General features: G+C 37.9%; 1 protein-coding gene across 4 annotated transcripts in view; it reads right to left on the bottom strand.

Annotated features, from left to right (window-relative positions):
- Slo2 (slowpoke 2) overlaps positions 1-13090 on the bottom strand; it is a 144398-nt gene that overhangs the window by 17336 nt on the left and 113972 nt on the right. For 2 of the 4 annotated variants that reach the window (XM_078192780.1, XM_078192621.1), the window contains 5 exons: positions 6361-6544; positions 3169-3333; positions 1596-1816; positions 673-870; positions 335-561 (listed from right to left, as the gene is read on the bottom strand). In XM_078192780.1, the coding sequence (XP_078048906.1) occupies positions 335-561; positions 673-870; positions 1596-1816; positions 3169-3333; positions 6361-6544 (995 nt within the window). Of the gene's footprint in view, positions 1-334; positions 586-672; positions 871-1595; positions 1817-3168; positions 3334-6360; positions 6545-13090 lie in introns of all 4 variants that reach the window. The other 2 variants (XM_078192700.1, XM_078192534.1) reach the window with 1 other exon arrangement.

The following is a 13090-nucleotide window of genomic DNA, read 5'->3' as shown; positions in this document are numbered from 1 at the left end:
TTGAGTTCAGGGAATCTAAATTGATTGGGCAATTGTCATTTGTCAAAGAATGCTATACGCGAGAATAGATCAGTGTTCAATCCATTCTAAATAATAAAAAACCAAGCGATTGTGTTCGACTTAAAGCTACAAGAAATTTCGTAAAATTCAAGGGTAGAACGACGATTTTTGTCCGACTTTTCCACATTTTCCGTAGAACGTATCACAGTTATTTCGAAGAATGTCTGCAACGTTTTGCCTTCGGTATTGTCGCGGGATCCCGTAAAATCGCGGAGAAATATGGCGAGGCATAGATCCCCCGGCAAAGTACCGTGACAAAGTGGAACATCATTACCAGGATTCAAGAGGATCGTATCTTCGTAAAATTCCGGAAGTTCCGCCGGCCTCACGGCGACCAACGCTACCCCGTATTTCCGATGGCTGTGAAAGGACGCGTAAGTGAAGGATTTCCCCTCGTATTCGCCGAAAAACCGCGAGTCCCCTAGAATAATGTGATAGATCTCGTTGCCGGAACATTTCCCGTACAGCCTGTGCCATTCTTCCTGCGACTGTTGCCCTTCTCTGAAAGCGAAAAATGAATAATCTCTTTTAAACATTTTTGGCTAAATACCTCGGCACATCGGAGCGCACCGCCGTTACACCGCCGCCTTCGTCACCATTATTGCAACTTACTGTCCTCTGGACGTGTGCAACAGCAGGGTGACCAACGTCGACGCGCCGGGACACGTACAGTTGTTCGCTAAGAGGGCGTATTTGAATTCGTCTTCGCACACAACGTGCTCAGCGAACTTCACGTGAAGCTTGTTTTCCGGACGGAAGATTTGAACGTATTGAGGAACATTTGGCGCAAAGTCCTTCACTGCCCACGACCTGTCGTTCACGAGAAGAAGACCGTTCAGGTACACGGACATTTATTTTTTTATATTAACCCCTTGCACTAGAATTCCTTTCACGCTACGACTTTTTCCCGAATTGAACCAAATTATTTTCATTTTCTCCATTTATTTTATTTACTTTCGTTTCTATTTTTTAATAACAGAACAATTCAATTTTATTTCGATTTAGGAGAAATTAATATTATTCATAATTTATAGATCTTGTATGAAATATTTATCACGAGTCTGACTTGTTATTATAATGCCAGGAACTAATTTTCCTCATTAATCCTTTGCCCTATAATATCCTGGTAACCTCTATATGAGGTTATAATTAATATTTAGTATTTATAATACCTATTTATGATATTAATAATATTGAAAAATTAAAGTAAGGGCTGCCATATAATACAAATAAATTTTCTCTCTGACATAGAAATTTATTAATATAGACCAGTCAACGTGAAATAAATTATAGTACAAGGAGCTAATAAAACATATTAATAAAAATCAATTTTATAAAAATCCATTATAAGATATTAAAATATCGAAACTGAAAATTGAACCTTTTATTTTCCAATTTTGGCTCAGACGACATAATTAATACTTAATTCCAGTCTCAGAATAATCGGACAAAAATCTTGACTTTTCACTACAAATTACTCCTTCTCATTATGCAAAGTGTAATTTTATTATTAGCGTCTGTTATATTCAACTGACCTGAGTATCGTATGCTCATCGGCGGCGGTCTTGTCCGCATAATTTCTCGCTGCAAGAACGAAGCACGCTTCCGCCTCGTTCATCCTGGCCCTGGTTAAATCGTTGTCTTTGAGACACGAGCCTTGAATATAAATTACCCTTTGTGCCCAGATAGGCACCTGTAAAATCATTCGCATTGTGGTATCCAGCTCCATCGGCGATAGCAATACCACGTAGTAATCCTGGATGCAACAAGAAACGGTGCAGGCTTTTGTTAGACATGCTTGCAATCCTCCGTATTTGAAATTTATTAATATCATTATTATTTCTAATTTATTATTTTACTAATGTGCAGTTCACTCGATCGTCTGTTAAAACTTCTGCGATCGAATGTCTACGCTCAGCTATCGAAGCTGTTTATTTCTTTATTATTTATTTTCATATAGAATGCTTTAAATAAAGCTCTCTATATAAATTTCTTTAAATAAAATTTTTAGATTTCATCTCAAGCATTTTGCAAAATAACGAAAATGTTACCGTCGCTTTTCGTCGATCGCATCTCTTTTCGGTCGATATTTTTGCGCACGGTTTTTTTCAGCACGTTTGTTTTACAGTTATAGAATGCTTTAGTACGTTTCGTTCACGGCGGCGTCACTTCTCCGCGCCGGCAGCAACAAAAGCAATTCCGCCGTTCGTAGAAAGCCGCGTTTGATAAAGCGTCGATTTTTCGAACGAAAACACTATTTCTTACACTTTCATCGAAACCCTTTCTCTTTCGCGTATTCGATCAAGCAAAAATTCGACGAACGAACGTGTAAGCGAAGTAAAAAGAGGGTAAAGTGATCCATAGGAGTGAAACGAACGAAAGCATTTTACAAGCTTGGTAAAAAAGGGAACATTGTAGGACGAATAAATAAAGCATAGAATTATTGTATCACAGGAATCGGAAATAACGAAATAACAGATATTCTATTGAAATCAAATCTGAACATTGAATCCAACAGAAGCATTGTAATGATTATAATATCGCTGAAAGGTTCTGTGTTTCTCTGTTAATAAACGAATAAAAATAAAATAAGCTTTTTCAGAGAGTAAATTCGAGAACATGCAATTTCTGCGAACCAAAGGAACCGTCCGAATGTATCGATTTACCCGTATATGATAAAAGTATAATGCATTATTCCAACAAAATGCATTCACGATGAATATCTTCATCCATTCAGACTTCGTTAAAATTTAAACAAATGAACGCTATATTATATTAATCGCCTGAGAATAACAAATCCAAATGCACATTCTCCATGCTCGATAGACGCACGACGATTTATTAAACTAAAAACTAATTAACCGAAAAACACCGTAATTTCGTTATTTCTTCAGAAAAATATTAAGTCTCCGTTAAATAAGCGAACGTCCCCTAAATAATTAGTTAAACGGTCGGCGCGGAATTCACCGTCACTTCCAGTTAATATCAGGTGAAACGTGGGGCCGGTAGTCAATCATCTAATACGCGAATTGCTTAATTAATAAACAGCGTTTTACTTGTGCTCGGAGTGGATGGAGGCGGGTTAAAATTATTCTGTCGGTCTCTTACCTGCAGCAAAGGGTGGGCGTAAAATTCGTTCAAAAAATCCATAATAGTGTCCGCTTGCAGTGTTGTGCTACAAACTACCACGTGTTTCTCGCTTTGCGCGCGGTGCGAAGAGTACGAGCCGCCCAGCTTCTGCCTTTCCATCCACGTGAAAGCAAGCTGCTCGAACTGTAAAAACAAAAATGTATCGTTGATGTTAGGTACCTCGTGTTGGATTAAATAAAATAAAATTCTTTCAATTGTCGGCTATCTTTACTTGGAAACAAGGACTTATCTTTCCTTGATCTTGACTTAAAAATTAGGCCAAATCTTTCCTCGTTTTTTAGTTAAAAAAAGGTCAAATCTTTGCTTCTTTTTTACTTAAAAAAAGGTCAAATCTTTGCTTCGTTTTTACTTAAAAACAAGGATAAATCTTTCCTTCCTTTTCACTAAAAAAACAAGGACAAATTCGTCCATAATCTTGACCACGTCATCCGGTTATGGCTGTCATATAACAATAGAAATTCGGTGGGGTAGTATTCGACCATCCGGTACGTTTCTCAAGAATGTTCCGTCAGCGGTATATTCGTCTATCGTGTTTGCGGCTGACAGGTTTGACAGATGAATTGCGTAGTTATCACTGTCATCTCTTCTCCCGGTAGGACGTGACGGCTGGTTCCGGGCTGCATCCTCTGTCATTAGTCAATGATCCCCGGGCAACAAGTAGGAGAACATATTTGGGTTACGATCCCGGCGTCGGTCGATTTAATTACGCGCTCGTCACTGACGGGAATTAATTGGTTTCCGTGAAAGAAGTGTCGACCGGGTCATTGCCGAGCAAATTATCTGCTCATTTATTATAAAAAATCTGATTTTCCGTTCGGCGAACTAATTGAGCAATTGTATTCAATTATTAATGGTTACCATTGTACAAGATAGTCCAGGAAAAATTACCAATGGAATATATAACATTATATACAGACGTAAGCTATTAGTATTAATAGGAGTATTTTAGTATAATAGTTGAGTTATATATTTGTATTAATTATTAGTGGTTAAAATTGTACAAGATAGTCCAGGAAAAATTACCAATTGAATATATTACATACAGATAGAAACTACTACTATTAATAGGAATATTTCAGTACAATAATTGAGTTATATATTTTTGTATGCATCGATTCGTGCAGCTCGAAATTCTACGTAACAACAATCTAAAAACATAACCCTACTAAACCAAAGCGTCGCAAAAATGAAGAGCATAAAAACTACATTTTGACTTTGGCATTTGCAAGAACACGTTTCCAGTTAAGATGAGTATAATAAAAACGGCGTCGTTCTTAGTTATCACGTTATACACGGAAGAATATTCGAAACTGCATTAACCCGTTCGAATTATAACGATAATTGCAATTTAGTAGAATGAAAAATCGTATTTCTGCCTGTATTTCCTGCCTTCCTGAAAAACTTGATTGCGTTACGCTAATGAAATTGCATAGCGGAAAACGTGCAACCCCCCCCCCCCCGTGCGATACACGCAGTCGTCATCAACAGCGATTCTAAAGGCGGAGATTTCGGTAATGTCGTCAACCATGCACGGAATGTACGGTGCGCCGCGTGTACGCGTGAATTCGTCAACCACCCCTTTTCCGCTGTATTAATCCTATTTAGCCAGTTGTACAAACTCTAAGCTAAATTCGCCGGTGCGATTTACCTGTCCGCTTTCTTATCCTTTCTCTTTTTCTTTTCACTACGATCACCCCTTCGGGTCTTCGAAAGCAAAGCAGTTAAAACGGGATTAACGTTCGTTTTACGACAGGCTCGAGAGCAACACACGGTCTTCATCCCACGTGATACAGTCATTGTTAAGTGGGGAAATAAAAGTTTTATTATCGCCGGCGATAAATATTCTTTGAAAGCGAGAACGGCGGGAAGTAAATGTCGAATATATACTTTCGCTTCCACGGCGGAACGTTTTCTTGTATAGCCCCGGCTTTGTATTAGAACTACAAAAGGGATCGTTAAATCGGCGTTCCGTTAACGCTTAGCCGAGGGCACTGTCGCCAGTGATTTAACGAAATCTTGAATAAAAATGCAGATCGTTTGTCATGGAAATAAAAGATGATATTTTATCAGATAAAAATTCCTGAGTGCGACTTGTTCTCGCAAGAAACGGGCGAAGATCGCGAATCTCAAAGCCGCGTGCTTTTTTTAAATACAGAGCGAGTTGAGTCGTCGCGTATACTAGGTTGATAGCATCGTTGTTGCATCGTAATGCAGTAGAAATGACAATAGAAACACTGGCGTAGTCAAGCTGGCTTTAACCCTTTGACTACGGCAGACTTTGGCACGGCCGTAGTTTTCCGTTAGATATGCCTTTTTGTGGAAATATATTTTTTTTACAATATATAACATAAATGTTACACAATATATAATTAATCAAATTGAATAATAAACGGGGTGGAAATTTGATCTTGACGCCTATTGGCGCCTACAGTACCGGGAAGCCAACATGTTTCGGACGCCAATAGGCGCCAACGGTAATCAAAGGGTTAAGATCGCAGAATTGGGGATGAAGTTAGTCCACTCCTTTTTTTTTTTAACCCTTCTTTGCATGATTTTTCCTATTTTTTTAAAATAAATCAGGTTGATGTAATTAATGCTCTAGATTAAAGGAAAAATATTTAAAAAAATCCTAGTATAAATAAGAATTTGAATTATTTAAAAAACAGTATGATGGAAATTTACATCATTATGCATTGTTACATATATAGCTCAGTACTAAATAAATCAAAAGATATTGTTTACTTATTCTCCTTTATTCTAAATGATAATTTAAAAAACAATTATTATTTTTATTCAAGCACAAATTAACTCCACATTTATTACACGAAATTGTGGAATAGCCTTTACATTTGGGAAATGTACAACAAACAGTGGAATGACAAGTTCTAGGCTTGTTAATTGACAGTGACGTTTGCTATTTTTTGACAACTGCGTTTTGTTGTACGCAATAGTCATTTATAAAGTTGCCAGCAACAACAAATTTAAAGTTTACAGTTTTTGAGTACCTTTTCTTCTTCGCTAAATGTTATGATTGAAATTTCCATCAGCATGCAAAGAAGGGTTAAAGCGATGGCATTAACACACTCAAGTATAAATATAATATATAACAAGTATACAATGTCGAGATAATTTCGGAAAATGATTGCGCACCTGTGTGGGTAGAACGATGAGCGCGACGCAGATCATGATGACCATGTAGAGCTGGGACGGCCAGATGTCAGGCACGAAGTCCCCGTAGCCGACCGTGGAGAACGTGACCACGACGTAGTAGGTGCTTTGAAACAGGTTCAGATGCCTGTGCCCCGCCCTTTGGAAGTGTTGGATCCCGCATACGCTGGAAATTAAATCGAAAACTGTCGCTCGGAATCGTATTCTGCGGGATTAAAGCTCGTCGGGGGTATTGAGATGAACGGCGCGCGCGTCTCTGTGCGCCGGTAATTCGACTCTCAGTCGTTGAATGCGTCCTCCTGTCGTCGTCGTCGTCGTCGTCGTCGTCGACGTCGTCGTCGGGAACCGATCGTACAATTATTGTTCGCAACAGGATCCCGGGGATCCTTTCATCTTCGAGCTACCGACGCCCAAGGAATTGCGGAAAGGTGGAAGACCGTTGAAAGATCGAGCCACTCTAACGAACGGCATTCGCGTACGCCGTGTTTCGATTACGCGCGCACCCTATTTGTACCGGGGTTCGTTTATTTATGTTTGGTCGGGTGTGTTAACAATGAGACACCGTACCTGTAAACTGTATTGTTAACTCGAACAATTAATTGATTAATCGTTAACCTTAGGATGATTTCTTTTATTTTTTGGGATAAGTGAAATCGTGGGGTTGCGAGAGAGTCAAAATAAAATCTGAATAATTATAGTATTATTTATTATTTTAAAAATTTAATATATTAAGTAAGTCGTGAGTTAAGGAGACAAGGATAAGTTCAATGTTTTAGTATTTATTTATATGTTGGGAGCAATTCAAAAATTTTGTGGAGACGCTGGAATTTTAGGGGTTGTTTTAGGGATGATAGAATGTAATAGCTTCACGTGATTGTAGATTAATCGGAAATTAATTCTAACAAACTTGTTTTAAGTCGTATTTGATTAAAAATTACTCAGAAATAATGCGAAAGGTTCATTTTATTATTACCAACTCTAGAAGTTCATTAATTGTTAGTGAAAAGTTATCTATTATTTAATATAGAAAAATACGAATGTGATACTTTATTATTAGACCTTAGGATCATTAACACCTAACAAAGTATTATATTTATATATCTCTAACCTCTATTGTATTATCCCTAATACAGAAATACACAAATATGATACAATATATTAAGTGGTTAATGACCCGAAAGTCCACTACAATATCGAGAAATCAAGGTCACCTATTAATCATTTCTCTGACAATCGATTACCATTAATTGCTACGTAATACAACCTTATCATTATAAATCCCATTCTGGCATTAACATTTTGAATTACTATACCACCATGCGCTGCATTTCAATTACAATCTCGCGCGCTATTAATGGACTTCGATCACGTGCAATATTAATGCCGTGTTCTCACAGGCCAACTAGTTAACAATGAATCCTGTATAACTACGCAACGAGCACAGATATCGCTCTCTTTCCTTTTTTCTATGAAAAAGTCCTGGTTCATTTAACGATACAACACCCCCGCGAGCTAATATTTACGTTGCACGAAAATTTCGCGCGATTTCGAAACGTTACGTTCGTTCGCGGACAGGATGTAAAACATGAATCGTCCTTTTCACGCGTTACGGAAGTCGCGGTGAAAAAAATCCGAACAAGAAGCGTCCGCGTGCTGGACGTTACGAGAAACGAGAGTAAAATGGCGGATCGCTATGCAGATTTCCGGTCTCTTTTTTTTATATTCGCGCGCCGGTATTAACGTTTTCTATTGCACCGCGCGGTGTGATTTTTTAAACGAGATTATCGCTTCGAATAAAAATAAATCAGAGGGAACAAAGAGAGAGAGAGAGGAGGAAATTTGCGAAAATTTCGATACAGTTGGAAATTAACGTAAAAATGGCGACCCGCTGTGTTTAAAAGCGGGACGCTTAAGAGTGACATACGGGCGATCCGCGCCTCCTTAACTCGCCGAGGATTAATTTTTTTCTGGGATTAATGCCAGCCGTGTCACGTGGATATCTGTACTATTTTATGAGAGATACGCGCGCTGAATTACAGTTCAAATCCGGCGAATTCGATTAACTTTTTCATTACGTTTATTCCAGTCTGTGGCTCTATTATTACCTTATTGCATAATCAACTATTTACGACGGAAGTGCAGCGAGGAAAATAGATTTTTCGAATTAAACCCCTTATATTTTCGTAACGAACTCCAATGCAATGTTAAAATAATTTGGATGTTTTTTTAGATGATATCCTGTACCTAAAATATTTTATACTAATTTTTGATAGTTGCTGCAATGGATGTTGAAGGATCTATTAATGTTTGTATTAAATACAGTTTCAATTGATTTTCTATCGATCCAATGGAACGCCGTGAGTAACAATGGCGCATTGTCACATTTTGTGACATAAATAGAGAAGTTGCTGCATTTCCTGAATCGTTTTCGAACCGCTTCACTCTATTTCGAAGGAAGAAAGTTTAGCGCAGTTAATCGAACCGCACACACAATGTCGAAAGCTCGATACACCGTGGAATGGTAATTTTCACCGTGGTTATAGGCAATCTTAACCCTTTGCACTATAATAACGAGTCAGAACTCATGAATTTAAAATTCTCTCTATTTTATTTACCAGCTATTTATTAAAAATATTAAATAATCCTAGATCAACACAGTACAATGGTTGTATAAAAATTGAATTCCCTTCTCTTAATAATTTCAATTCGGCAACTCTTTCACTCTTTTTACCAAGATTGGATCTACCAATTTTTAATCATTAATGCATCATTAATGCAAATCTTCACTCCAGTAATTACATTCTAATTAATTCGACCGATTAACTAATTACCAATCAACGTCGAACTTCTCACTTGTTGTCACAGACGATAAATATTATTTCGTATTTAATAATCGTTTAATAATTCGTCGGCGAAAGTTATTTGCATTACGGTCGAACAGGCTCCATTGTAAAAGTCGCGCACGTCGCATATACGCGTAACGCGTAACACCCCGCCATCGAAATAATGCTGGAAATGTTCAACTAAAACTATATACGCTCAGCTAGTCTGTCACGCCAATTCTGATTTCGCGTCCACGGTTTCGAAATAGCAGCCTTTGATTTGAATTTTGGATCGGGGAAAAAGGTCACACGTGACTCAGCCCTGGCGAATACGCGGGGCCGAATATCTATGGGCTGGAATATCTATTTTCGTGAGAAATTCGGTCAGGTTGATAACAGGATGCGCGGCCAAGAATTCGCGTTGAACAATATCGTCGAAGTATCCTGAACGGCTTGAAATAATATTTATTAGTATAGCAATAATCTAGCGCAGACTATAAATCTGAATAAAGCAGAAAACTGGAGCGGTGCGCTGTTATGGAGGTTATGGTGGTTCAGTCTTTTTACCATTTCTCTAATATTTTATATTAACGCCTTGAAGTATGATTTATTTCACAATTATATTAATTAATACTTCCTCGAGCTTTAATAATTATATTAAACAGAATCTGTCTCCTTTCATCCCCAAATTTTGCTAACGAAATAATCAAATCTCCTTTCAGTACAAAAGAAATAAATAATCCTAATTTTTAATAGATTAATATACGATAAAACAGCATCAGCGTCGCGCAGCCGCCGTTTTCAAAATGCTTAAACAAATTTCGCGACGCGACTAACAAGGACAGAATTGAATTCGTTTCCTCCGACCATCGAAGTCTCCTTTGAAAGAGTTATCAGCGCCACGGTGATACTATACGAGTACATTTTCATTACGTGTTTCATTTGCTGTTTCATTATGCGTGAAATTTACGCGCGAGAGACTTTTGTCGTTGTTACAGTCTTTATCGCGGCAAAGCCATTCCTTCATTACGATCGGAATTCGCTCGGTCGAGCAGGCAAAAGTTTTTACTACATATAGAATGGACCGCGTAAACCGGATTACGTAAATGCACTACCCAGTTAAAAGTATGAGACCCGGGGTTTTATAATTAATGAAACCGGATAATCTTACTTTATGACCATAGAATAAAACTTCCGCAATCATCAGCTTGCTGCGGGACGCGCGCGTTTTATTTTTTGTGTTCGTGTTTTATTGTGTAGCGATGTTTCTCATTTTCGGAAGGAAACGTATTTTTATAACAATTGTATACAGTGCAATATAATCGTAAATAAAATAATACAAATCTTCGTCGCTTTCCTTTCTCAAAAATCAAATTAAGTAGGATACATTCAGTATAAATATATTCCTTACAAAGCCCTAAATCAGAAAAAAATCCTAAATCTGCCTGTCTAAAATTAAAGTTCATTTATCATCGATTTTACACGATGCTTCTTATAATCCCAGCTTTATTAAAAAAGTTCCAGACTCACGTACCTAGGAACAAGGTTTCTTCACGTCGGCCCTTCTCCCGAACTCACCTGTGCCGGAGTACAGTTAAGCCGATTTTTTATTTTCGTCCATTCGAATCGATCGCTTCGATCACCGCGGCGCGTGGTGGRAAAGCCGAGCGATCGAGGGAAACACAGGGACAGGGTAAAAACTTAGCTGATTGACCCAGATCGTAATGTGGGACAGACATTAATAAGTAATCGTGGCGGCTAGCGCAGATGGATTGGTATCACCATCGATCGTTGTGATTCGTTATTTACGTCGCGGTTTTATAACAGAGCGTAAGCTCGCCCTTGTCGGGAGCAGTCGGGAACCTCCGGTCTTGCAACGCTAAGGGCGGACGTACTCCTCGTCCTTCTTCTCCCTTATCCGGCGGACGATCTCCAAATTATTCGGAAGTCATTTCTCAAAGGGTGCAGCGGTCTCGCCGCACGTTGTCTGCTTTATTAAACCTATTCGCGACCGATCGAAGGACGCGATAACATGAATAATCTATACTATTTTTTAACGACGCCGTTCGGCGCAGCCGGGGTCGAATAACAGGATCGGGGGAGCAGGGTGGCCTCTTCATGGAAAATTCAGAACGGAAAGTACGATGTCTTGATTGAAAAAGGACTACTCTATTTTTTAAAGCGACGTCTACGATAAATATGTACTGTAGACAGTGACGAAACTGTGTATAATAAATTCATATTGCAAGCAGGAAATGTGGATATTTTATTTGAATAATATCCTTGCAATTATTAATATATATATACACCGGAGAAAATTGTTCAGAACGAAGCCCTTGATAATACATTTTAAGAGTATCGAAATAAGGTCGTTCCTAATTTATAATAATCGAAAATAATGACTGAATATACCTTTGTTTCTATTGCTATAAAAAATAAAAAACTGACCGCTTTGATTTATCTTTGCCTTATTTTCGAAGGTTTCTGACTAAACGAAAGCTTCAGAAGGGGGTGAAGAGAGGGGGTGAGAAGAGTTGAACGAAGCACAGAGAAAGTCGATAGTATCGATAAGAAGAGCGAGTCGCTTGATTCAATCGATAGACCGCGTACAGGTACCGTAATAACGTAATATACCTCGAAGCTTCAAATCCTATCAAAAGTAACTTATTCCACCTCTAAGACGTCCGACTTATCGATTATTTGTAACGTTACGATTACATTCGGAGCGGCATAGTTGCAAAGTTTGTGCCAGATGCGGGGAGAAGTAATAAGGTGGTACATTTTCGTACCGGTATATTCTTAGCTTTCGAATTACAATCGGCTGACCGCAATCATATTCGATCACGGTATACCACTCCGAAAGAGATACTATTTTCATCAAGACATGTCGCAATATGCGGAGATTGAGCGTCGAGAGCCCATGAACGGAAATATCGGTTTAATATTGCTAAAAATTTTAGCTTCTCCAGTCCTCCTTTTTATTGCGCTGCGTCCATTATATTATCTTAAAATCTCAGGTAAACTATTACATTCGATATTAAAACGTTCACGATATTATTGCAAAATAAGTATGAATAACTTATTGAAGAATAAGTATAAATAATTTATTGAAGAATAAAAAATAATTAATTATGTCGAAAAAAGAAATAAAAGTGAGTGAAACCTGCGAAAGTAAAGCCTAAATAAAATCTTTATTAAGTCTAAATAAATGAATATTAAATAGCCTATTGGCTATCTGAAATATTCTCAAACTATTTATATTTAAATAAAATATTTCGAAGATTGTACGTATGATTTTTTTAATGGAACCGGCTTTGCTATTTCCGTAAGTATTTTACTTGTCTCCGTAAAAGAAATGCTCGGTACATAAGCCAGACAATAAGGCGGAAGAAAAACCGATTTCTATACCTGAAAAACAAATTTGCAAATGGAAATTTCTGGGGAACTACTAAACTTTCCTCGTTATTCGAATAACGTACTGTAACTTCTATGCTGGTTACCGAACACGCGCTTTCCTCGAACTTAAATAATGGGTGAAAATAAGGTCGGCAAGACGGTTAAGGAAAGTTTACCAGTACGAGAGCGGAATTACAATTTGCCATTGCTAAGTATCCAGTTGTTTTATGCGATGGAATACGAACGTTGTCGCGTCGACGTTCGGAAAAGTTTGCGCGCGATGCAACAAATTATAGAGATGGTTACAATAAACGTTGCATTAAAAATTGCATTAATTTCATGTTAGCTGTAAATTTAACTATATATTTCTTTTTCTATATAAGCTTGTGGTCCATTCCAAGACGAATTCATTGACCTATCGCACTTTGATATTTCGAGGTTATGTCAAAGCTATAGCCTTCATCTGATTTTCTGAGGGTAAGTTTTTACTGGCA

This window comes from Augochlora pura, chromosome 1 (genome assembly GCF_028453695.1).
Source record: "Augochlora pura isolate Apur16 chromosome 1, APUR_v2.2.1, whole genome shotgun sequence".
NCBI lineage: Eukaryota > Metazoa > Arthropoda > Insecta > Hymenoptera > Halictidae > Augochlora > Augochlora pura.
The sequence above is the reverse complement of the archived record's forward strand: the minus strand, read 5'-3'. Positions and strand labels throughout refer to the sequence as shown.